The 26,063-nt window shown below is 47.6% G+C and overlaps 7 protein-coding genes across 7 annotated transcripts; 5 read left to right on the forward strand and 2 right to left on the reverse strand.

Annotated features, from left to right (window-relative positions):
* Window positions 1-1,037: 1,037 nt before the first annotated feature.
* On the reverse strand, window positions 1,038-3,088 carry H6S33_001581 (uncharacterized protein; the record flags this gene model as incomplete). Its single annotated transcript, XM_044832925.1, has 7 exons — window positions 1,038-1,123; window positions 1,178-1,822; window positions 1,872-2,046; window positions 2,114-2,203; window positions 2,253-2,363; window positions 2,428-2,615; window positions 2,929-3,088. The coding sequence occupies 7 exons, from the start codon at window positions 3,086-3,088 to the stop codon at window positions 1,038-1,040; spliced, it is 1,455 nt and encodes a 484-aa protein (XP_044693642.1).
* Window positions 3,089-4,277: 1,189 nt separating this feature from the next.
* On the forward strand, window positions 4,278-5,078 carry H6S33_001582 (uncharacterized protein; the record flags this gene model as incomplete). The annotated part of the gene is made up of 3 exons (XM_044832926.1): window positions 4,278-4,467; window positions 4,528-4,784; window positions 4,851-5,078. 3 exons carry the CDS (start codon window positions 4,278-4,280, stop codon window positions 5,076-5,078), a joined length of 675 nt encoding a protein of 224 aa, XP_044693643.1.
* A 386-nt stretch (window positions 5,079-5,464) lies between these two features.
* Window positions 5,465-6,904, reverse strand: H6S33_001583 (uncharacterized protein; the record flags this gene model as incomplete). The annotated part of the gene is made up of 5 exons (XM_044832927.1): window positions 5,465-5,608; window positions 5,661-5,892; window positions 5,948-6,096; window positions 6,169-6,759; window positions 6,815-6,904. 5 exons carry the CDS (start codon window positions 6,902-6,904, stop codon window positions 5,465-5,467), a joined length of 1,206 nt encoding a protein of 401 aa, XP_044693644.1.
* Window positions 6,905-9,496: 2,592 nt separating this feature from the next.
* H6S33_001584 (uncharacterized protein) lies at window positions 9,497-13,142 on the forward strand (the record flags this gene model as incomplete). Its single annotated transcript, XM_044832928.1, has 9 exons — window positions 9,497-9,499; window positions 9,596-9,661; window positions 9,719-9,777; window positions 9,835-9,853; window positions 9,935-10,000; window positions 10,058-10,160; window positions 10,229-10,245; window positions 10,299-11,977; window positions 12,038-13,142. The coding sequence occupies 9 exons, from the start codon at window positions 9,497-9,499 to the stop codon at window positions 13,140-13,142; spliced, it is 3,117 nt and encodes a 1,038-aa protein (XP_044693645.1).
* A 1,122-nt stretch (window positions 13,143-14,264) lies between these two features.
* On the forward strand, window positions 14,265-15,933 carry H6S33_001585 (uncharacterized protein; the record flags this gene model as incomplete). The annotated part of the gene is made up of 8 exons (XM_044832929.1): window positions 14,265-14,420; window positions 14,483-14,493; window positions 14,559-14,631; window positions 14,685-14,770; window positions 14,840-15,153; window positions 15,215-15,243; window positions 15,306-15,390; window positions 15,449-15,933. The coding sequence occupies 8 exons, from the start codon at window positions 14,265-14,267 to the stop codon at window positions 15,931-15,933; spliced, it is 1,239 nt and encodes a 412-aa protein (XP_044693646.1).
* A 2,047-nt stretch (window positions 15,934-17,980) lies between these two features.
* Window positions 17,981-18,589, forward strand: H6S33_001586 (uncharacterized protein; the record flags this gene model as incomplete). Its single annotated transcript, XM_044832930.1, has 1 exon — window positions 17,981-18,589. The coding sequence occupies one exon, from the start codon at window positions 17,981-17,983 to the stop codon at window positions 18,587-18,589; it is 609 nt and encodes a 202-aa protein (XP_044693647.1).
* Window positions 18,590-19,106: 517 nt separating this feature from the next.
* H6S33_001587 (uncharacterized protein) lies at window positions 19,107-21,055 on the forward strand (the record flags this gene model as incomplete). The annotated part of the gene is made up of 4 exons (XM_044832931.1): window positions 19,107-19,448; window positions 19,602-19,613; window positions 20,045-20,593; window positions 20,765-21,055. The coding sequence occupies 4 exons, from the start codon at window positions 19,107-19,109 to the stop codon at window positions 21,053-21,055; spliced, it is 1,194 nt and encodes a 397-aa protein (XP_044693648.1).
* Window positions 21,056-26,063: the final 5,008 nt, after the last annotated feature.

Here is a 26,063-nt window from a genome sequence, read left to right on the forward strand (position 1 = left end):
ACTATGATTGTGAATCGATAGATAGCAATAACTTCCCTCTCCATGGATTGACTAGCTACAAAGGCGGTTCTTATAAATGATATTCTGGGTGGTATTCTCCATCATCTGGATATTTCCACCGCCTTCTTCCGCGCGAGTGATATCCCATGACCCAGGAGTAACTCAATAATGCGGGCCTATGTAGAACAACAGCATCATGGCCTAATTACGGAAAGAAAAGAACAAACCTCAACAACATATTGCCTTCATATATCCCATAAAACCACTGAATTCCACATTGGCAAAACGAAACTCGAGCCTTCCCAGAATGAACAGGAGAGCTGGAAGCTTCACAGATGGATGGACTTAATGCGGTCTTATGTTACTGCGCCTGTGTTGCCGGGCTGGATGGATGAGGTGTTGGGGAGAAGTATTATAGATGATGGGTATGTTAAGAGGTGCAGAGGGAACCTCGTTAAATAATCTATCCGGATTTTCTTAGCGTCATCTTGATACCACGTATCTGCCACACACCCTTAACCTCTACTGGACACATAATTGTAACCTCTAATGGCTCCCCGCACTGGAGTGCTGGGCTCTTACGGGTTTGATTTGTGGGAGGAAATGGGCCCGGAGAGTATATTTTAGTTATAGGGCCGGCATAGAGAAACTTAGATACGGCACCCGGCTTGATGTAGTGTGGCTTTTAGTTTGTAGGTTTAACTGAGCCCCCACCGAGGACAGCATGTTTGTTTTTAATTGAGGGGCCATGCTACATGTAGTAATAGAATACCACCAGATTGGTTATATGCTATTCACGTCCTGTTTGTATATCTATAGCATACTGCATACAGAGAGTTAGCGGGCAGGAAGGAGATGGCGTTTCTTTATAGATTGTCACTCGAGCGAGTTGCATTCATGATGGATTGATCTATTCGTCATTACATGCAGCTTTCCAAGTCGCACACATGATCAGTCATCTAGGAAAAAAACATAAACCACTGGGAACCGGCCAGTAAAAATAGAAATACTCCCTAAAGAACCAAGATGACAAACATCTATACCGCATGCGCATCTTCCTTCTCTGCTCCCGCCGCAACCTCGAAGAACGCGAGGTTGTCCCTGAACGCTACATACTCCGAATCTACACATCGTTAATACGTCTTAACGAAAAAGAACTGGATAAAGTAAACCTTACCTGCATAGCCCAGCAGCTCCTGGATCTTCCCGCTCCTCTCGCCCTTGATCCTCGCAATCTCGGCGCTGGAATAGTTAACGAGCGCTCTTCCCACCTCCTTCCCAAGCACTTCATAACCACCTTCCTCTCCTGCTCGCCTCTTGACCACAACGACCGACACTGCGTCTTGCTGCGCGAAATGGCCAGACACATCCACGACGCCCACAGGAAGCAACCCAGCCTTGTCCGATCTCGTGAGAGCGCGGTGCGCACCTTCATCGATGTAAATCGTGCCGTGGGGGGCCAAGCCGTGGAGGATCCAGAAGTATCTATCACGCAGAGCGCGCGGCTTGGGTAGGAAGCGGGTATGAAGCGGCGGCGGGGTAGTAGTCGCTGGTGGTGCAGGAGTGGTGGACCGCAGAGGTGTGACAGGTGCAGAGGCAGAAACAGTCAAAGGGGGATTAATGGAGGTGTCGGGGGTGCCAGGGCGGGTATTGGTAGCAGACTCGGTCTTGAGCGACTGGATGTAGCGCACAATGTGGAAGATGTTTGAGGGGGTGGAGGAGCGCGTGATAATTGTTGTTACGCCGGCGGAGGTGGCAAGGCGAGCGGCAGTGAGCTTGGTAGACATGCCGCCGGTGCCGAGAGAAGAACCAGCGGTAGAAACTGCAAAAGTTGTTAGTAGGGGTTGTTAAGGCAAGGGAAGGGATTGTACCATCAACATTAAGTGACGATATGTCGTCGACCACTTCGATTGGTTTGGCATCGGGGTGGGTACGTGGGTTGTTGGTGTAGAGGCAGTCGACGTCCGTCATAAGGAATAAGTAGTCTGCGTTTACCATTCCCGCAGTGATGGCTGAGAGGGTATCGTTATCACCAAATTTGATTTCCTGTGTTTTGGCCTCATATCAATCCCAATTCTTACGGTTTTGGTGAATGCGAGGCTAGTACGTTTACAGAAAGAGTGTCGTTCTCGTTCACGATGGGAATAATCCCCATGTTGAGCAGCTCGGACAATGTATTCACGGCATTGAGGTATTGTGTTCTCTACCCCACGGTCAGTAAACATCACAGCGGTAAAACTTCGCCAACATACATCCGCGATATCGTTCCTGGTCAGGAGAATCTGCGCAACGGGTTGTCGCAGCTGCTTGAACAGCTCATCCCACAGCGCAATAAGCCTGCACTGACCCACTGCCGCGATTGCCTACTCCCACCCAAATTAGCACTTCCTCCCTCCCTATAAACATAAATCCCTCAAAGCGACTAACCTGCACAACCGCGAGATGTTTCGGTCTCTTCTCAATATCCAGTCTTCTCATTCCGATACCAATTGCGCCAGAGCTAACAAGAATCACTCGGTGTCCCTCTCGCCGGAGCCGGCATGATGTCTCGACGAGTAGGGAGAGATTGGATAGTAAAGGTTCGTGGGTTTTCTCATCGCAGATTGACGATGTTCCTAGTAGTGGTCAGTTACTTGTAACATTTAGCAATAGCACCTAGGCGTTCAGTAAAGGGTTGTGAAATCCGCGCAACGGGGCCGAACAAAAATTAGACTTAATGCGAACCCGACCACAACTCAAAGCGGTACCAAAGATATTACAATGGTATCGATCGGGTTTACAGTCCTGGGGACCAGCTTATTGTGCTTTGTGTTTTGGGGTTTAAGTGGTGAATCGAATTCTGTTCTTCGTCGGGTTGCGCTGGCTTCACAACCTATTTACTGAAAGCCTAAGTAGTTTAGTAACCGCAATAGTAGAAGGGGAACAAACCAAGCTTTATGACAATTGTCAGGGGACGTGGGCCCTTCATATTTGACTGCGAATTCGAGGACTCGCGGAGTTTACTGATGTGTTCGTTTGCTAGAGTCATTGTGTTGCAGGGGATGGTAATTAGTGGAGTCGGGGCATGCAAGGATAAAGAAATGTCCATACCATGGAGGGGTTGGTGGGGTGAATCGAATAAACGTCCGGGTAACGTTGCACTGGTGAGGGTGGGATTTCTAAAGCTAGAATGAATTCGAGGCTGGCAGTACGTCTCACAACAACGAAACAAAAAGTAACAAAAACATATTTCTCAAAAGCTTAGGGTGATTGGTAAACGAGCTATATAGTCATTGATGTGAAAGAAACGTAAGTCAAACTACATGTAATGCATGAAGATCGTACGTATAACCAACTATAATTTATTTTTTTATTGGGGATTCTGCATGAGTACGTACACTAGCTATTACGCTTGAAAACTCTTTAAATCAGCACTACTAACGTGAGTTAAAGTATCTATATAGTTATCATGTCTCTAAAACATTCTGGCCAATTCTACTTAACTGTCATGAGCTCTAATTCGAGACTAAGCTGACAATAGACGATACTACTAATCTGTGAATGTCATATTAGAGCTCTAGAGTCTGATTCGCCGACCGAACTATGTAACTCAATATTATCCCATAGACCGTCAGGCCGAATTGTAATTAGAGGCATCTAACGCAAAGTGGAAATCGTGATATGGTAAACGCAAGATTTATATGTATATCTGTGTTACAACGTATAATTCATCACACACAAACTCCGTGATGGTTTCTGTCGTTGCTAATCTTGTAGGCGTGCCTTATATCACGATTTCCACTCTGCGTTAGATACCTCTAATTACAATTCGGCCTGACGGTCTATGGGATAGAGTCTGGTTCGGAAGAAGTCGCAGTTTGGTTAATCAAATCCAGTCAGAATTGAATCTTTAGATTCGATCTTGACCTGTGTTACACAATAGCACTCGCAGCCTTGATGCGACAATACCTTGACCGAGTCGCCTTTTAAAGCCTAAAAGCCCTCTGTTTATCATCTCCTAATACCTAGATGTAGCCATAGAGGGTTAGGGTTTTCCAATTTACCTCTTTTTTCAGGTTCTGTGTACTGATTGAGCAGATTCTCTTTAAGCCTGGGTATAGACCCTCCGCGAGTTATATTTAATACCCATTCTGAGCAAAACCCATCTGATCATACCACATTTTCAAACCACAGAGTGATACTCTATGATTCCGAGTGATATCGTATGATCTCCGGGTAAGTGCTCACTCTTCACACCCCCGAACCCCCACGCTCCAGTACCAGCACGCCGCAAGAAAATGTCGACCCCTCAAACACCCAGCGCGCCCATTCGCGGCCCCGAGTTCTGGCGCCGCACCTTCTGCTATGTGACCGGTCTCGGCCTGTCACCCGAGGACCGCGCAGCCTACGAGGCCGACAATGAGCTCCGCAAAGAGCAGGATGAGTGCCGGAGGTGTGAGAGGAATCGGGATTACCTCCTTCGATACAGTATGCGCCACCGGTATGGATCGGTCGAGGCGGGAGCGTGCTAACTAGGATGTGGAATAGGTCCAATTGTGAGGTTCATGCTGAAGAGCGTACAGCAGGTGGGCGGCGACTTGTCGGCGGAAAATATCAAGTGTCTTCCGTGCGATGGGGCGCTGCGTACAGGTGGGTTCTCACCGCAGTATGGGATTATGCTGTGCCAGAATAAACTGGACAGAGGGAGAATGGAGGATACGCTGGCGCACGAGATGGTGCATGCGTATGATCATCTCAGGTTTGATGTCAATTGGGATGATTTAAAGCATCATGCTTGCTCAGAGGTGTGTCCAATACGTAGGGCGTGCTAGCGTAGCGAAGATTGTAGTTGTGGCTGACCGTAAGGATAGATTAGGGCATCAAGCTTGAGTGGTGAGTGTAGATGGACTAGAGAGGCGTTTACAAGAGGAGTATGGGATTTTACACAGCAACATCAGGCTTGTGTGAGAAGGAGAGCTACGATATCGGTCTCCCTTCATCCAAAATGTAAGGATGATGCAGAGGCGGCCAAGATTGTCAACATGGTATTTGACTCATGCTTCGCCGACACCAGACCATTTTCGGATATCTATCGATAGAAGTATCTCGAATAATCCCGTATAAAGCACAACACTTGTATAATGTCTGTCGATACCTTGTAATTATAGCAATAGAAATATCATACTCCCTGCTCTCATCTGTGGAACAAATGCAATAAACAAAAAAACAAAAATAAAGAAGGGAGAAAGAAAATTAAAGTCCAGCCAAAACACCAAACCGCGCCGAAAAAAAAAAAAAAAGAATACTCTCAACAGATACATTTATAAGTGTAAAACGAAAGAAGCCCGTGGTCCCTAAAAAAACAGAAACGCCCTTAAAATGTATCCTAACTTTCTGATGTGTTTCTCCCTCTTGCAATTGGTCAAGTTATGGAGGTTCAGTGAGAACAAATAAAGGCATTTCAAAGAAACAATTCGACAGGGGATTAATTTTTGGCCGAAGCTCCCGAATTGTTGCTGCTACCTGAACGTTTTGTAAATTGAGGTTTGTTGATGCAGTGTTTGAGAATCCAAGGGTGCTTTACGACTTCTTCGAGTGGTATCCTCTGGTCAGGTTTGATGACGAGAAGCTAGAAAGGTTAGTGTCATCTTCATAAGGGTCAATGATTTTTTTGAGTATACTTTTTTGATAAGATCTCCGGCCTCGGGGCTGACAAAATCTGGGATTTTCATATCTGCCCTGACAATCCTCCTTTGAGTCTCAATAGGACTATCCTCAAATGGCGCAGCTCCTACAAGGAACTCATAGGTTAACACGCCCAGGGACCAGAGATCCACTTTTTCGTTGTGGTAGTGACTGCCATTCAACATCTCTGGAGGAAGATAGTCGAGAGTTCCGCACATGGTTGTTCGCCTGTTAATTCCCAAGTTAGTTTACGTACAAAAGCTATCGATCTTGAAAGACTGACCTTTGGTTTGGGGCATGCACACTCCAACCAAAATCCGAGATTTTTATTTCGCCATGAATTCCGACGAGGATATTCTCAGGCTTAATATCGCGATGAATAACGTGTTTCTTGTGTAAATACATCAATGCGGCAGCCATTTGTGCAATATACTAAATGAAACATCTTATTAATTCACAGCTCAAATATGATGCGATTGCGCAAGAACTATAGGAAGAGCATACCTCTGCAGCGCGTGGCTCCGGGAACCTGCCCACCTTCCTTAACATCTTATACAGCTCTCCTTGGCCGGCAAACTCCAGGATTAGAAATACTCGCTTTGAGTCGTGAAAGTGACCGAAGAGCCTTAGAATATTAGGATGTCTTAGATTTGACTGGATCTCAATCTCTCTCCTGAGTTGTTTTTCGACTTTTCCACTCTGTAGTTCACTTTTGTGGAGAACCTTCAAAGCACAAACAAAGCCGTTCTTGCGTTCTTTGGCTAGGTAAACTCGTCCAAACTTCCCTTTTCCTAGTGGGCGGCCGATTTCGAACATTCCTAAGTGAAATTCTCGAGGAGTGAGAGCTGCTGGAATGCTCTGTGAGCCGGTTGAGCTATTAGAGCGCCTAGCCTCTGAAGACTCGATAGCTTTCTTTGGAGGCGATGGGGGTGGGGGCATGTCTGAAGGGACCCATTTGTTGTTCGCATTGTTTTGGTTATGGACAGCGATCTTAAGAAGTGGGTGTCTAGCAGTTTCTTGTCGCTGGGCTGCTTGTTGTTTATCCTGTAGCGATGCGAGCGCTGCCGCTGCCGCGCCAGATGGTATGATAGCTGTCTAATGAGGTTTAGTTTGTTTCATCGGTTTTTGTTTAATCCATTTGTAGGGGTACCTTAGATTTGTGGTTAGCGCTAGGGTTCACGTTTTCCCCGTTGTCGATAGAGATCCCAGCGAGGCGAGCCTCGATTCCGCGGAGCGCCATTGTTGCTGCGCTGTCTGGACTCTGGTGATATGGTTAGTCGGGTTAGGTTCTTGAGTGATGGTGGAGAACGATAGACGTGAGGTAGGAAGGAGAAGGGGTCGAGGCGGGATGTCGAAGTTTAAGAGGCAACCACCTGGCGGCGCTTGGTTGCCACGACAACGACTTTTGTGTGTTTGTAAACGTTTCGCATCTAGCGCCAATCACACGCGATCAATATGACTTGCAGATCCGGCTGTCTAAGGAATGTTAAACTGGGCGGTAACGAGATACTATGCGTTTCAGTTCAGATAACATTAATTTTTAGATACCCAGAGATTTATAGTGTCTACAGCCGCTACTTAACATTGGTGGGGTTCAAAAGTACTCAATTCATCGCGACCACACGAATAAGATGCAGCACGCAAGTCAATAAACCGACCCGATGCGGCTCCATAAAGAGAGTACCTCCGCGAAATTCTAGGCAACAGCAGCAGTACAGGATCTCTAGAGTTATGTATGTACTAGTCTCGTACCCATCCCCTACTTAGCAGCAAGCTGCTCACCTAGAAGCATGGAAGTAGACGGTTGGGGACGAGCCTATGTATGTACATATGTGCTCTACATACATTCCATCTCTGTGTACCTACTCCAGGGTATCTTCTTATGCAGATCCCCCGATCCTATCGGCGTCGAAGCCGAGTAACTGGATTCCGGTTGTACCACAAACAAAGTTACACCAGCGAGCCAGCACGCTTCATAGGATATCACTCCGACGCATCCTGAAGTCAGCTGTTCTATTTGAGCAAATATGTCGAGCACTAATCAACCAGATCCGTTTTCAAAGGGTGGGTCGATCGATGCCAGTTAACTATCTAATGACCAGAGAATACAATACCAATGAATAAGAGGCAGTGGCTATTGGAGTAGTAGATGGTATTCCTCTGATCTTTAACAAGCCTGCGAAGGTTTCGTGTCTTTGGTCGATTCCAGCCACACTCAACTATAGCCCTATAGAGTCTAGATCGTTCGGCTACAGGGCTGAGGCTCAGCAAAAGTCAACAAAAAATATCGGACCGTTTCAAGCACCCCATCCGCTGTTTAACATTTCGTCAGACCGGACGGGTGGGTCTCGGGCCTCGAGTATCACGATACATGGCATGTCATGTCAATCCTCTCCCTAGGTGGACATTTGTGTCGAACTTCAGATGTTCAGACATCGCAAATTAAAGTTTTGGTGGAGATCCTAAACTCGATCCACTTGGAAGATATAGTTTTTCTTTTGTCGGAGTAGAAAGAGGTTGGGGGGGGGGGGGGGGGTTAGTGGGGAGAAGGGGCGCGATCGCGGCAATGGGAGACGTGGCGGTAGTGTCATCAGGAGGAGGAGGAGGGCGATTTTGGTGGGAGTTACCTCGTCGCGGTCGGCGGTAGAGAATTGGGTTGGGAGGAGCAGCCGGGCAAACAGTCTCCCCCCCCCCCCTCCAGTTTTTGGAGAGCTTGCATGCAGTAAGTAAGGATTGTCTGTCCTGACGAGCAGCGAAGCAGCAACGACAACGAGAAGACGATGAGGCTGGGAAATAGCTAACCGCTTACACGACATGCAGTAAAATGCTATGTTGAAGACAACCTCAATGGCCGAGCCTGAACCGCCATTTTTTGTTGCGAGTTAAGAGATAAAACGCCGACGACAAGGTCTTCTATTCAGGTCGGGCTCTCTGCGGGAGGAAAAAGTCGTTTGGGTTTCCCAACTCGAGGGGGAGCTTCTTGGCGGACTTGGCAAATGTCTTAGGAAGAACTTCGGTACACGCCCTGTTCAAGACGGTGCAGCATCCTCCCACACACTTGGAAGCCCCCCAGTAGTGGTAGGCCCTCCTCGAAAAAGATGGACTCCCCAGTGTCCGCCCTTCCGCGTTTTCTTACCCCCCCCCTCCCTCGTCCTCCTGCTCCACACAACCACACCCTCCACACCCTCCACCTCAACCACCACGCTCATCCTCCTCCTCCGCCTCCTCTTCGTCAGTCCTCCTCCCTCACGGCCACTAAAAGCGACAACTCCTCCTCCTCAACAGCCTGGACTACCCGCATCTCCGTGGTTTTAATCGCCGAGACGACAACAAGCCCGCGCCGTACCGCACAACGATCACAGGCACTAACGTATAAGTACTCTTCTACTTTTTTAACTTGTTAGGTACGCATCGCCTCCCACCCCCGTCCCGGTACGCTGGGTCCGTGCTTCTCTATTGCGTGAAATATTTTCCCTGACCCCTCCCTCGTCGTCCTCCTCCTCATATCAGCACTCTCCCAACCTCCCTTCACTCCACTCCTCCCCTTCCACATTCTATCTGCGCGCTATCCTCCACTCCATTCAACCCTCCCCCTCCCCCTCAAAAGTACCACAACTACCCCAAATCAACACTCTATCACCACTCATCACTCATCACTCAACCTCCCAAATATATCAAATATATCAAATATATCTTCCTTTTCTTGTTAGTTTCTTATTTCCAATTTCAGTATTGGTGAAACCTGCTCACACCTCACTCAACCGCCCAGACCCTCATCCTATCTCCCCCGGTGGTTCTCAGATATATCCGCTTGGCTTGATTATCGACCACCATGGTAAGCATACTCAACTAACTATAGATATCGCGTACCTTAATTGGTCGATATTGTAGAAATTCAAGGATATCAATTTAACATATCATATCGTTATAGGTGCTATACAAGCGTAAGCCTGTCCAATACGTGCCAAACCCCGATATTGATGACGAGTCCCAAGAAGTATGCTTAACATCTTTGCGGCGGAGATCCAAGGCTCACAGCTAACAATAAATCCAGGTTTGGCAAATCTCACAGACAGGGGAAGTCTTTGTTGATTATCAAGACTATCTTGATAGGTAGCTATGCCTCGGGTTTTGCATTAGTGGTATTCTATTAAGCTAACAATTTGTTAGACTAGATTTCTATAAGACGGTATGCTCCAAGCGTTGGAAAGCGCTGAATAACAAAAGATTCCCGTGCGCATATCTTACTAACTCTTTTGGGAAATTGAAGAAACAGTTTAGCTGTGAAATTACCGGCCATATGAATCTCAGTTTCTTTGAAGCCCTGATAAGCGAAGTACGAACCCTTAGATAGTCTTGCGCTCGAATGGATCAGGATTAACGTGAAAAACAGACTGTCAGCTCGCAAGATGTCGACCAAACATTTCCAGAGGCATTGAAAGATCCTGTACTGAGGAAGGTGCAATTTTCCGTTGTTCCGAGAATCGACTCTTTAGGTATGCAAAACAACCTAACTTGAAAAATAAAGTTTCTTAGTACTAATTTGGGTATTACCATTCTATAGTCGATCAGATGCATGACGTAAGTTGATATGCGTAATCATCTGGTCTTGGTGATCTAACGCCTATTTCTAGTCCTTCAAGAACGATTTCTACCCTGGCGAGCACGTAACAGCAATCCTATCGAACGGTGATAGAGTAGAGGCATTAGTCCGCGAAAAGACAATGTTTCCAGAGCTCCGCTATGCGAGTGGCGATATTCAAAGAAAAGGCTTTTCACGTTACACAGTGAAATTAATCAACCGAAACGATGAGGAAGCGCAGGTGGACAATGAACATCTTGTTAGGGACAAGAAGTCGTTCACTAAGGCTATGCTACGCTCATTCATCAAAAACACAGTGTCCCGGGAGCCTTGGAACGGCGCGCCATGGATAGTTAAGGACGAATTTGCAGTGAAGTATAAAATTCCTCAGGTTATCCCACCAGAACTCCGGAAAGCGTCTTCAACAGAGAGAAAAGCAGCGCATGCTCGAAGGAAGCAAGGATCAAGTCAAGGGCTTGCTACAACTGCACTAGCTAGTGTTAGCTCTTCGCCTATAACAACAACTCCGGTAGATATCAAACCAGCGCCGAAATCCCACAAAAGCAAAAGCCAACAAGCTGCTATGAAGATGACAAAGTTGGGACAGAATGGGGAGGTTGGAAGCGGATCTATTAGTGTTGCTGGATCCTCGTGGAGTGGCAGTCCAGTTGGAACTCCCGATGTTGGTGGAACTAAGATCAGTCTTAAAACTATCATCAAAGAGGAAACACCCCCGCCACCTCCGCCGCCACCTAAGGCAATCAAATATCCCATCGAAGACCTGGATCTTCCTATTCAAGAGGGTGCTCACAGGCCCACGCTACATTTCCTTTCAGCTGCAGGAATGCCTGGAAAGCTGGAACCTAATGAAACTGGGGTTAATCGTAGAATATCAAGATCATCAACACGCAATTCTTTAGTAGCCTCGGCGTCTCCGGCACCCGTGGACAACGGGATTGATGAGGAGAAAGTTGGATATTATCTCAGCACATGGGTGTTCCTTAACATTTATTGCGAGCCACTAGTACTCGACTCGTTCACCTTCGACGACTACATACAGGCATTGGAATACAGTAGCGATGAAATGGAATGCGAGTTGTTCGTCGAAATTCATTGTTCATTGTTGAAATCAATTGTAAATGAGCAGGGGGTAATACAGGCACAGCTCCCAGATTTCGACGAGGACGAAGATGAGGAAGATAACGAAGATGAGGAAGGAAGCGAGTCTGGATCAACGGGGCGAACAGCTCAGGTAAACCGAGAAGATGAAGGGGAAGGAGGCGATGAAGAAGGGAAGATGGAAGTTGAGGGAAGTGAAAGCGGCCGGAAATCAAGAGGAAAATCTGAAGAGGGCAGGAAACATCGAGCAGATGAACTTTTTGAGCACAGCGACTCATGGGTCCAGCGGCTCAAAGTAAGGGATTTCAAGAATGGCGGATGGCAGTCCATTATTGTTGGGTTGCTTTATCAACTCTCGATGGATACCAGATACTCCAAGGATTGTGAAGAAATACTGGCGCATCTCACCCCAGTAGACACAGAACCAACGGCAGAAACCGTGTCACAACAGTATCTAACTCTCAACCCGAACCTAAGGGTTATGGTACTACATTTATTGTCGAGATTGACGCACGAGACAAGGTCTGTCAGGGATTACATGGAAGAGTGCGCCGAAGAAATGACCAAACACCGCAAGGAAAAAATTGAGGAACAAAGAACCAGAAAGGCCTAGTGAGTAACACTAAATGGTATCTAATATTTACAGTACTAACTCACGTATAACACGATTAGCCTTGAGGAGTTGAAATTGCTTGAAGACGAGAGGAAGGTTCTCCTACCAGACAACAGACCTAGGTCTCCTTCGCCTGTATCTCGACAAGCCTCCACCGACGCAGATGGGGATTCCAAGATGATGGGGGCCGACGATGACGAGGATATAGAGGACGATGAGGATGACGAAGGGGATGACACTGATCGTGGTCGATCTCTTCGTCGTGGAAACGAGCGCGCCAACGCCCGGAAACGCAAGCGGGAGGAAGAAAAAGTCAAGGCAGACGCAGCAGCAAAAATGCCAAAGACTTCAAAGCAATTCCAGAAAGTTCTCAAAGCTATCGAAACTATCAAGGCGAAAATCATCAAACAAGAAGAGAAAATTACCTCCTTCGACGAGGATCTTCGACAGGCGGACTGCGCAAGGTTCAAGATGATGGGAAGGGATCGATTTTGGAACAAGTACTGGTGGTTTGAGCGGAATGGTATGCCATTTGGTGGGCTCCCTTCATCCTCGACGGCTGATTCCGGTTATGCGAATGCCATGATCTGGGTGCAAGGCCCTGATCCTAGTGAGAGAGAAGGCTTCTTGGTTGAGGAGGCGGGGACAAAGAGGGCATTGGATGGAGATGGAGATGCGCCGATGAATGGGACCACTGATGGTAACATGACTGTCCTTGAACGACAAGCTCGCGAGGAAGGATCTACGACACTCATGTCACCCACTCGCTATGGCTATATCGAAACGGTTGAAGAATTAGAACAATTGATGTCCTGGCTGGATGTCAAAGGTGTACGAGAAAAGAAACTGAAAGTCTCTCTGGAGGAGTATAGGAAGCACATTGAACAGGGGATGCGCAATCGCCTGGAATATCTTTCCTGTGCTGCTGATACTGCGGACAAAGAAAACGGCAGAGCGGCCGCTAGGGTCAAGTCAAACTGCGATCCTAATGTCTGGAGATGTCTGAGATGGAGAAACAGCACTATGATCGAGGATAGCGGTCATACCCATTTCGACCAACCTTTGCCAAGGAAAACAAAAAAGAAGGGGACGCAGGACAAGGGAGTACCGTTAAATAGGCAGGGGAAGCCGGTTAGCAGACAGGGCGATCGATACAATTTTTAAAGACGAGCACCATGTATAGAAGAAGTACATGATAGATTAATACCGGTGTAACGATATCAGCAGTTGTCCAGGCGTTCCAGTGTGCGACCTGCGGGATGTGAGGATTGACCAAAGTGATCGCAGTCCTCCTCCTCAAGTGATTTAGCGTGGAAAGGAATCAGCAGACAACCGGTTGAGCACAGAGGATGAGCAGACATTTTTCTTTTTGGTTACATTATGTCCCTGGCTTTTTTTTTTTTTCGTTTGGCGCATGGTGAAATTTGGATTTCGTTCCCTAATTGGTGTTTTGCATTGTGATTTTTCTTTTACCCTCGTGGGTTTGTTTTATTATACCTACATGTACTTTCAATAAACTTTGCCTTCTGAGCTGATGATCTGATACGTTTGTTTGATTTGTTTGGATTTAGCTTGAATTTGAACGAAAACCTGGCTATGTAGCAGAGATCTTTTTTTTGTAGTATTTTTGGGCCTCCGAAATTTCTTTAGTTGGACTCATAACTATTTCCTTTATTTCCTTTCTGGGCGCGGAAGACAAAAATAGCACGCACGCCCAAGCAGCGATCTTTCCGTATTTTACATAAGTTTTTTGATATGTGGCTTGAATTATCACTACTCATTATTAACTACATGATAGATCAACTTAGAACTAGTACCACTATTTACCTTTAGCAGAATTTAGACGTATTAGTAGGGTATCTTATATCGCACCCTGCATTCCGATCCTAGTTTGCATGAGCGGTTTTCGTCTTGTCAATTGACTAAGGAAATATTACTGCAGGTAGGAATTAATCAGTACGGGTCATCACATCAATCACTTGGAAGATGAAAATGATATTACGGAAGGTGCCGATAAGCGATAAGACCTCCGACTCCCCCGCATGAAGATCTTTCTTGGGCCTGCCGGTCACACGGGGTGGAGGAGGGTATTTATCGCGAGGGGTACCCCATCGACTGAGCTTATTTTCTCCTCCTCCTCCTTTTTCTTCGGCCGAGGGAAGCTTTTGGGTGAAAGGGAAACACTGCTCCGGGTATGCAATTGGCTTCTTTCTTGGCAATAACTGGGATTGACTGACTGGCTGACTGGCATGCCCAAATATTTGATTAGATATACAAATAATTAATATGCCTTCCTTCCACTTGACGAAGGCAAAGGCCGCTGCCCAGCGGTATCATGGTAAAATACCGTATATCAGGAAGTTACCAGTGCCCGTGGTTGGAATTATTGTGGCCGTTGTCATCGCAAATATCATTTGCTGGGCTGGTGCCGCCGTTCTTCTGGTTTGATTCCCGAGCCAATTGCTATTCTTGGATCATAACTAATATCTGGTTACATGGCGTAGCATTTCCACAGGTCTCGTTATGATATACCAAACCATAAAACTAACGCCCTATACTGACTATTATTGCGTCCTAAAGACCACTACTAGGGACCGCCATATTAGCATATACCCTAGGCCTCCGCCATGCTCTTGACGCAGACCATATCTCGGTACATCTACCCCAATCCACACCAGTCTCTAGCGCCCAATCTAATAGCATTAGGCGATCGACCTCATGACTCGTCGTTTAATCGCTGCTGGTCAACGACCTGTCTCGGTGGGGATGTTTTTCTCGCTCGGCCATTCCACGTTTGTTTCTCCATCCACTCACTCGAAAATAGCCGGTGCAACCCTAACCCTACCAAACATGTAATTCAGAATAGTAGTAATTACGTCCGTCGTTGTCGCAGCGACGGCGGCATCTTTCAGCGAGCGCTTTGATAGCTTTCGACGTGTAGGAGGAATCATCGGAACCTCGGTGTCTGCAGCGTTTTTGCTGATATTGGCGCTGATGAATGCGTGGATTTTGTACAAGCTTATAAAGGAGATGAAGAGGTTAATTTCTCGGAGTAGTGAGGACGAAGAGGTGGATATGTGGAATGTACAAGGCGCGGGGTGCTTGATGGGTGTGTTTAAGGGCGCCTTTAAGATGATTGATAGGCCGTGGAAAATGTATCCATTGGGTGTACTCTGTGAGTAGGCCTTTTGGACTTCTTCCATCTCCTCCGGTTGCGAGATACTGATATAATGTAGTTGGATTGGGGTTTGATACTTCTTCTGAGGTAAAATTCATACCTTTTGAGAAACCAACAGTAGATGGGTTTTCTGATACTAAGTATCGCAGATTGCACTTCTCGGAATAGCATCAATCCAAGCAGCTCAAGGGACCAGCATTTGGCTGATCCTGATATTCCCCGTTCTCTTCACCGGTAGGCACAGAAACACCACAGCGTAAATCTTGAAGACTAATAACTCGCAAAATGATAGCCGGAATGTGTCTCCTTGACACCACTGACGGTGCGCTCATGTCCGCTCTCTACACGTCTCCCTCATTCGCGCAAGACAACATCGCAATCCTCTACTACTCTATCGTGCTCACCATCATCACTATCATCGTCGCCGTCGTAATCGGGACAATCCAGCTTCTCTCCCTCATTCTAAATGTCGCAGAGCCTACAGGCCACTTCTGGGAGGGCGTGGAGAAGGTGGGTGATATGTATGACGTTATCGGAGGGTGTATTGCTGGATTATTTGTGGTGGTGGGGGTTGCGAGTGTGTTTGCCTATAAGCCTTGGAGGAGACGGGTTGATATGGGTATGTTGAGGGTTGGTGGTGATGAAGGGTGTGGTGATGAAGGGTGTGGGGATGATGTTGAGCAGGATGTAGGGAGGACTGTTGGAGATAACAAAGGAACGTTGAGAGAGGACGTGATAGGAGTTCCTAATGAGAGGATGGGAGAGAGGTCAGGGTGAAGACTAGTCTCGTACCCATCCCCTACTTAGCAGCAAGCTGCTCACACCAGGTTAGAAGGATGGGAGCAGGGGGGCTGGGAACGGGCCTAGGTGGAGACGTATCTTGACGTCTATCATGTTGATTACTGGAAATTTTCTCGAGAACTCTAGTTACATGGCCTGGGCAACTCGTACCGAGTGGTAGTTGAGATTCGAGTCTAGCTTTAGTTTTTAAGCTAGCTTTGTAATATCACTTGGGCGATGATAAATCTAACTATGATTTTTGGAAGTGTACATATAACCATATTATTCAGCCCAACTATCTACCTGGGTGATATCAATTCTCAGGCCCTTGGATTTGAATGAAGACCTAAATTTATGTTCTAAATCACAAACACTTTGAAGGGCCTCGCGCTGTACTTGTAGTCACAAAGAATTGTGTACCTACATATAGTACTGGGACAGAAGTTTTGGTAATATACCCTTTTTACAGCCAAAGTAGCCATGTTTAGCTACCGGAAACAACCACCCAACCTCATCAAAAAAATTCCAACTCTTCAAGGGCAGTTGGAAATTATCTCATGACGGAGTTCAGAGAATTCTAGAATTTTGAGTCCATTCTTCAGGCGTGTGCAATCTAATTTTTAAAGTCATGATTTGAGTGTTTCTGATTTTGTATGGTGTTCCCATACAAATTTTTTGTTGCAACGGCAACCAAAAGTTACCAAAAGTTACCAAAACTTCTGTACCCCGACTGTACTTACCCTTCTAGAAAATGCGATCTGCGGTGATTTTGTTAGTTTTACGCTCTTTGCTACTTATTCTTACTTTCAGTATCACACAGTGTTTGTTGTCCATATGATATGTGGCTACTATTATCTTGTTAGTATAAAATGACACCTACAACAATGCCTTATGCTCCCTACCTGTATTTATGTTCGTATCCACGACTCTACAAGCCGACGCTCTCTCTAGGGGAAAACTACAGCTTAACTCAACTCCCCCCGTGAAAACGAAGATTTCAGCTCAACATCCACTACAAGAATAAGTCTATTTGAGTTACAAGCCCTGACCTAGGCACGGGCCAGATATTACCCTAGCTTCCACAATTGGTACTAAACGAGAGAAATGCTGCCAACGAGAGTAGGGAAACCTTCACGGAAGTTCGACGAGCTCCACCCTACCCCTCGAAACTTGCAGCTAGTGTCAGGAACGTCTCAATCGAAGAAGGTGGGCTCGACACTTCATAAAGCCGCGCCCGGTCAATCCTAGCTAAAATCAAAACCCTAAGTTTATGTCCTCGCAGGCCCCAGAATTACAGCAGCTAGAGCCCAGGAATACCTCCAGGCACCATGAAGGGGCATACGGCCCACTCTCTACCATACCGCTTCCCCCAAAGCTGAGCCAGCACTAAATAAAGCGCTGCTCCCAAACCTATTCTATTCCTTTGCTCAACCAGTCCCCAATGTGTCAACAGAAGCCCACCGGCCACACGGCATATCCCGGAATTACGCCCACACATAGCAGCCCGAGAGTAAAAGGTGGTTAGGGTATATATAGGTTACACCCAATTGCAAAGTTGGTACAATACTTCTTTCTCAAAGAAATTGACACAAACCATACCCTCCCAACCTAGGGAGTATCGGCCACTGTTTGAATCCATTGACCAGTGGTTAGTAGCACACTAATCACCATCCATCACTCGCCGCAATATCGGCAGCCTCCGCCCGGCAGATCCCGGGCCGGGCCGGGCGGCCAAGCATCAGCTTCCTCTCGCTCGAGCAGGGGAATCCCCAGAATGCAGAGCAGAGAGATAACGGGTTACGAGAGAGTCCCGTGTGCGAGAGAAAAAACTTCTCCAGTCCAGCGATTCTTTGGGTTAGGGTTACGTCTCACGCGTTGCTACGAGAAAATGCAGCTAATACCACGCTAGGCAGTGGGGTACCAGAGAAAAAAAATACACTCCCCACAATAAATATAAACAAGCTCTTCCACCCCTCTCCCATTCCACCAAAACACACCAAAAAGCTCCACCACCTTTGCAGCCCCAAACAACAAAAATTAAAAAATGGATCTCAACAACGTCGGCCCCGAAGAGCTCCACCTGCTCACCACAAAACTCCGCGCCTCCCTGCGCCAATACCCCAACTTTCCCCAGCCTGGGATCCTCTTCGAAGACATTCTCCCCATCTTCGCCTCACCCTCCCTCCACGCCACGCTCCTCCGCGCCCTCGAGCTCCATGTCCAGGCCACCCACCCTCCCACCCTCACTCCCCCCTTCGCCGGCGTCGATGTCGTCGTCGGCCTCGAAGCCCGTGGCTTCCTCTTCGGCCCTTCACTCGCGCTCAAGCTCGGCGCGGCCTTCGTCCCCGTCCGAAAGAGCGGAAAGCTCCCTGGTGAGTGCGTCAAGGTGGGCTACGAGAAGGAGTACGGCACCGACTTCTTCGAGATGCAGAAGGACGCCATCAAGCCTGGCCAGCGTGTGCTGGTCGTGGACGATATCATTGCGACTGGAGGCTCGGCGAAGGCCGCGGGTGATCTGGTGAAGATGCTGGGCGGTGATTTGGTCGAGTATGTGTTTATCTTGGAGCTGGACTTTTTGAAGGGGAGGGAGAAGCTGGACGCCCCGGTTTATACGCTGTTGACGGGGCAGGAGGAGGCGTTGAAGGATGAGTAGAGATGGACCCGGAGAGGATGGGGTTCTGAGAGGATAAAAGATATCTTTCTATAGAATAGACTAATGTCAGCTGGCTTTATCTGACAATTAAAATTCCGTTATAGACTATTTTTTTTCCCTGATTTCATTGACATTTAAACCTTTCATGCTCATCGCAGTTATTATTCATTTTATCAGATTACCTCGCTTGAGAAAGAACTGCCGTGCTGGACCCCCCACAAAATAACAGCCAGCCGAACAATTCCCCCAATGTTATGAGCTAAGCCTAGTTACAGTACATGTAGTCACTCCTGTGAGTATATTTCAGAACGGCCTGATACATGGCTTTTTAACCCAATTGGAGAAATCTGTTGTAGCTTTGTATTGAATTCACGGGATCAAGAATTAACCGACAGTGCCTCAATTGTCTATGACTCGCTACATGTAGCTACCGCCGGCCATGAGCGAGTGATGACTCATGAAGCAAACTTCACTCTCACTCGGCACCATATTTTCATGAAGAAGCCGCACAAGATATATGGCCGAAAATAACCGAAAGGTTCCCCTATGCCTCGTCCCTTTTGTGTATATTTTTAAGGTTTTAATCGTCCTCTTTCTCGTCCCCGGCACTGACTTGGGCGTTTTAAGGGCGGCCCGGCCGGCCGGCCTCGGGAATGGCGCTACCACCACTCCTCACTATACGCATGCCGCTGCCGGAAAGGAAGAGAACAGAGAATGGATCTACTCTGAGGGGCGCGCTGGTACCGGCCATACACCCAGATCGACCAGTCGTGCTGTGCTGGCCACCAAGGTTCTCCGGATTTGGTATGATAGCCTCGCCGACTTATCACACTTACAGCACTTCACTGGGTACACCTACGTACGTACATACTTTTATTAAATGCGCCGTACCACCCGGCCCCAGCCTCCACACCTCCGCATCACCAAAACATATAGCACAAGCACCGGACAGGAAGCCCCCAAACCTGGGACACGAAGAGCTACTCGCCTACAAGAAAACAGCGCCAATTAGACCCATGACACGGTGAGATTCTGTTCTTCTCTTTTTCTACATCTCTACACTCTATAAAATCACCCCGTAGCACCGCCGAGTCATAAATGAATATAAATACCCGCACCACGAGTAATGACCCAGTTTGCACTCAGTATCGCCCAGGCGACGAAAAGAGCCGACTAAACCCCGCCTAGATCCAATGCAAGAGGTGGTGCTAGACAGATAGGCCTATATCAACCCATTTCCTCACGAAGCACGACTTCTTGGAAAATGTAGGCGCTAGATTGGCAGCGTGACGGCTGGATCACAGACCATCACTCGCACCAAGAAACCGCTCATTATACCCGCAGCTCTAGATAGTTACTCCCCCCGCTGATCCCTCTGCTCCTTTCAGGTCCTCGGTATCACCCAAGATCTAACAGGAACACGAACAGGGACAGTGGGATCCTAACGTAAAATAGTACCCTCCTCTTCATGTGAAGAGGAGAGGGCAGGCAACCAAAACGAGCGAACGTAAAAAAGCCCCCTCCCCTTCAGAAGAAGGAGAGGGCAAACCCACAAAACACTGTTCACTCCTGCTGGGCCCTCGGTGCCACCCAGAGCCCAGCAGGAACAGCGCCGGAGACGTAACGCAAAGTAGCCCCCTCCCCTTACGAAGAAGAGAGGGCAGCAGGAGACATAACGTAAAACAGCCCTCTCCTCTTCAAAAGAGGAGAGGGCAGGCACAAACACACGAGCGTAGGCGGGGCCAATTCCCCAACGCAAAAAAGCCCCCTCTCCTTCGGAAGAAGGGGAGAGGGCAGGAGCGCGAGGGCGAGGGCGAGGGTGAGGGCGAGGGAGAGGCGGCGGAATTACCCCCTCCCACACGGGGAGAGGGCGTACGAAACGTTGGCCCGTTCGTCCCAACGGGGACGAACGGGCCGGTCGATTTTATACATGTCCCCTCCCCTTCATCGGAAGGAGAGGGGACGGGACGCCGCACGCCACCAGGGCGTACCCCGGGGCCGACGGTAAAAAGAATCCCTCCCCACACGAGGAGGGGCGGAAGAGATGTTGGCCCGTTCGTCCCAACGGGGACGAACGGCTCGGTTGAATATGTGTCCCCTCTCCTTCATCTGAAGGAGAGGGGACAGGGATCCCCCACACCACCAGGGCGCCGGGCCGGGCCGCACCACCGCTAGGCCACCAGGGCCGCCACACAGACCACCAGGGCCACACCAAAGGCCACCAGGGCCACCAGGGCCACCAGGGCCACTACGGCCACGGCCAACCGCCAGGCCACCACACAGGCCACCAGGGCCACAACCAGGGCCACCAGGGCCACCACCACCACCAGGGCCACACCAGGGCCACCGCCAGAGCAGAAATATTTACCCCCTCCCACCTTGTGGTGGGAGGGGGGAGGGATCGACCCTCCAGCACTCCAGGTGCTGGAGGCCAAGGAGGCGATTGGAATCCCCTCCCTTCTGTAGGGAGGGGTGAGTGCTGGCAAAAGCCAGAGCACTCATCTCTGGCCGGAGAGGGGACAGAGAGATCCTTTTGTTTTTGGCCGACTGGGGCTTGGCGTGTGTTATCTGGTTTAAGTGGTAGCTTGGCGTTGGGAGGGTGTTTTTCTGGATCTAATCTTTGGTAAGGGAGGTTAGATCAACTGGAGATTGTTTTGTAGGTAGGCCTTGAGATGCGTGGGTGGTGATCGATAGCAGGTGAGTCTAACGTAGATAGCAAGGAGAAGTTTGGACCGGAAGGCAGATTAACCTTTTGCTCCAAATTTTATTTCGAGACTTGGTGACGGAAGAAAGACAAGATTTTAAGAAGTAAGACAGGTTTGACTGCTTAGGCTAGTTAGAACCACATGGACGAGCTATATCTTTCCTGTACTACAGACGCAGATGATACTGACTGTAATGACCATCTAGATCTCCTTTTGCCCATAGTTACGAGTGCAGAGACATCGGCGGTTACCATATAAGAGCACGCGCTGAAAAATTTTCTCGGTCGTAGTAGATGATGAACGGAGAACTAAAGCCACACACACACAGCGAATAGCCACGAAAAGAGACGTCACCGAGAATTTTAGCCCTGAGTTTTTGAGTGCATGCGTCTCTGTGAGACATTCTGCATCCTCGATCCTGGGGAGATGGTTTTGCATGTGCTTCTTGAAGATTTTCATAGTTCGAAATCTAGGATAACCATGTCTAAAACAGTCGATTTACCGTCTCGAGATCTAAGACATGTCTAAAACTGTTTTGAGTTAAGTCTGGCTACGATCACACATGCAAGGTGTTTGTATCTCTACTCTAGATTAGTAGGCAGAACCAAAATAGAAATTGGATTCTTCTGACATGTGGACGTAGGTAGTTGACCAGTTTCCGGCCTCTCAGGGCCTTTAATTTTCTGCAGTTACGGTGAACATGAGCGTACCTGCCAAACTCAACTCCTCTGCCTACCCATCTTCCCATAACTAGGAGTCCTCACGAGTTTCGAGGTAGTAGCTACGGAATCCGAAGCTTAGGAAGTTACCAATCCAAGGTGCTCTCCGTGAGCCGGTGGCCGCTACTATCGAGTGATTTACCATGATCTAAACGGTGCCCGACAAAACTTAATGAATCTTAGTTTGAATGGAAAAGGTCTAAAATGACACAGTTTTCGATAGACGTGCTCTGCAATAACACATGATTCGATAGACGTGCTCTGCAATAACATGATGCAAGATGACACAGTTCGCTATGATCCAAAACAGAAAGTCTACTCGACCTCACGCCGAGAGCACAAAGACATCGGGCAAAGCCAGTAATAAGTGTCGATTCCCAGCCCCACCACTATCAAAAATCAAAATAGCCTCCTAATTTATTTCGCTACAAAAATAAAATAAAAAAAGAACAAAAGATACTGTAACGACTTATTGGTGAGTGTGCGCTACTATCCCCACCCCTGGTTTGAACTCAAGGCCTTGTCCAAACACTCGGTGTCTAACCCGACGAGCAGTCTAGCCATTAACCACTAGACCACTCGCCCATAGTGGATGCCGCGCTGGAAGTGATAATGGAACTAGCTTGGCAGTGTGCCAAGATAAAGCAGAACCAACCCCTAACTCGATGTCAATGCTCAGCCATCCATAATATGTACTTATTCGTTTTGGATCATACATACGTAGCGAACTGTGTCATCTTGCATCATATAATCATGTATTATTGTAGAGTAGAGCACGTCTATCGAAAACTGTGTGTGTCATTTTAGACCTTTTCCGTAGTTTAGTTTGAAACTTGAGGAGGACTAGTCATACTCCTAAAGAACCATCTCGTAGCCGTACATGTCGATACTTTATCTGCTGCCACGAAGGAGAGTTTTGGGTACGAGACTGAGCTTCTTTGCGCTTTGCACGGCGGCCAAGGAGTGATCGGTTCTCAACGAGTATCCTTCGTGACAATAAAAATACGATTGAGAACCGAATAAGCGTTGGTCTTAGGGGCGTATAGATGGGTATGTAGGGGGTTTCTAAACTTGGATGGACGGTGGCCAGTGGTGGGATAGAGAAATGCCTAGATTATAGTATACCATGCGAAATGTCTTGTGGAGGACAATCGAGTGATAATACATGATTGAAAACTCACCTACGCAGGCGGGCGTCGCGATCTCAGCGCACGCCTTCTAAACCAATAAATTACCGTCTAAATACAGTTAAAGAGAGCTATATAACTACATAGCTAGGTACACAAACTCGGTTAACAAGTTTCCTACTATACGCCGCCTACTGTTGGGTGTTTGTGGTGATTCAGACGTTGGCTCCGATTCCAGCTCCATGTAGGCCAAGTTTCTTCGCTCCCTCTTAGTGTACCAGCCAAAATGTAGCGAGATGTGGGTGGAGAAGCCGTTATGAGAAAAGTAAGATCCAATGGTTCTATGTTATGTATATGCAGCAGGTGACCCGATAAGGGTTTCAAATAGTGCACTGTTTTGTCATTTAATCCACCATTTATCTTTAATGATCGAATATTTGAATTCGTCCAAGCCCTTCTCTTCTGTATGATGCGGGTGAAGTACTAAACACCCAGTCTCGTAGCATTGCCTTGGTATTTCCTCTCCGTGGTTTGGTTAATCGCTAGTGCCTTTTAGGGCCCGGAGGTGGGAGCACTAGTGATGAGAAAAATTCTCAGCAAATAGTTTTTTGATCCCCTCATTTATTCCCCTCATTTATTCCCCTCTTTCCTTTCCCTCCTGAGGGAGAATATACCACCATGTCTTGCATAACCACATATCCTATCATCCATATCTAGTCTTTTAATGTAAACCACACCCAGTAAAAGATCAACTTTGGGGAGGGGTCATATTGTATATTGTTTTGTAGTTAGTAGGATCAAGCCCACCCAGCCAGAAATTCTCAGTGGTCCACTACCGGTGCGCATTCACTGGTCAGGAGCAGCTAGCTACTAGTTCTTCTGGAGCATGGGGCCTGCTTTTCAGCCGGAAAGTGGGGTCCGTGGATATTCAGGTAAAAGTCGCAATATAGAAGCTCGTGATCAAGTTATATGCCGAGGCAGAAGCAGAGAGCGAATGATGCTGGTCAGTACTAGTGTATTTCTCACTGGCCCTATCGTCAGCTTAGGAGTGCTGTATCATATCTAGAAGTGCTTTTTGCTTCGGCCAGTGTAGTTGTTCCTTTGGATATGTGCGCACCTCTTCTTAATTAATCGCCCAGGCAGAGCCTTGGCCCTTCTGCGAGTTACTTTATGGTGGGGCGCGCGCATAGCTGGGTGCTGTTAGAGGATCACTGTATCTTTGAACGAAGAGGGTGCATAAGTGAAGCGTCGTAGATCAGAGTGGTGGGGTCGACGGATGTGGAGGCGGGGGTGCCGGTGGAGGTGGTAGAGAATTAGGTACGTGGTGCCCATGCCGATGTCAGGCGCCGCGTGCCTTCCGGCTCCCCAGCCATCCACAAGACAGCCTACACATCCACGACAAATATGAGTTATACCAGAACTCCGGCTGATTCATCACTCATTATCACCAGAATTTAGACCGAGAACTCCCTTCCCCCGCACGAATCGCCACGGTGATCTCCCGCGAGTGATATCCTGTGATTGAGAATACTGCAGAAATTTAAAACCTTTAGCGGCGTTTGTTAATCATGTAGGGGTCGACGTCGAATTAAGCTCCGAGAATAAGGCTCATAGCACTATAGCTAGCGTGGGCCCCGTGGACCACACCCACGGAAGGGCACCTACATACATGTACATGTAAATACACCTCCCTCTGATCGTTCTCCCTGCCTCCACCATCTCAGATTCCGGATCTTTCATCGTATCCCCCGCACAACTCCGCCCCGGATCATTTCGTTGTCTTTCTCTAAATCCGTCTTCAGACAACGCTCGAGCCCTGAAGTGAACCATCATCCATGATCCATCACAAGAGCGGGTAGAGATCCATACAACATGACCTAGATAATAACTAGACACCTTATTTCTAGTAAGCTGGACAGGCCTCGAAAGTTCCTACAATTGTGACAATACCATCCAACTGAAGATTAGTGCCAAGCAGACTCTATGAATTACCAAGTCAGTGAAGTATCGAATCAGATCCCATGAAGTAACGTTGAATTACTAATGATGCCGACAAATTCTATGGTTATTTCACGAAGACTACGTACTGGATACACAAGACTCGATGCCAATATAGGATCGCATGATTCATAGAATTTTCAGCCAGTACTGAACTAAACTTATATCGGAAACTTTATACAATTCTACAGACGACCCCTTTGTCTCCGACATTCGTGGCACAATGACTCGTGGCACAATGACGGCACTCCCAGCTAAGAACAACAATCCACTGATTTTTGGGTTTTCGCTGGGTAAACCTCATTTTTTCTATATGTAGTTAGTATTCAAGATCAGGCTCTAATTATCTCGAGCTATATATATCCTTGAATGTTACTCGGGATTTGATATTGCATTAACTACATGTGGTTTCTATCTAAGAGCCTAACCCTATGGCGATATGTTAAGTTTGAACAGGAACTGTATTTGTAGATTCCAAGAAATAGTGCATTGTCTCGTCGTCTCTATATCTCCAATCGTAATGATGATGTATGATTGGGTAGCCGCAAAAGTCTACGTACATGTTTAGGAATGCTGTCGAAACCTTTCATTAAAATCCCTATTAGAAAAATCGGGCGTGCTAACTACATAGTAACAAACTCGGGCCATGCCGCCAGAACGGAAACAAATTTCCCCTGCGTGTTTAGGGGGAGTTTACCGAGAAATTGCACATCTGTATCGGTGACGTATGTGGCTTACCTACAAAGCTAGAGCATGTAAATTTTCAGCGCTAGGGTTTCTATTTGGCCCTGCGTACCTACATGTACAAATATGTACAATTACGTGCTTCCGGTCTGGATGGGTTTAAGGGCATTTATACTCACATCATACCCTGCGAGATATTACGCGAGACGAGTGATTGATTGTGATGGCAACTACAGGATTG

This window comes from Morchella sextelata (assembly GCF_020137385.1).
Source record: "Morchella sextelata strain SCLS chromosome Unknown scls_11, whole genome shotgun sequence".
Lineage (NCBI taxonomy): Eukaryota > Fungi > Ascomycota > Pezizomycetes > Pezizales > Morchellaceae > Morchella > Morchella sextelata.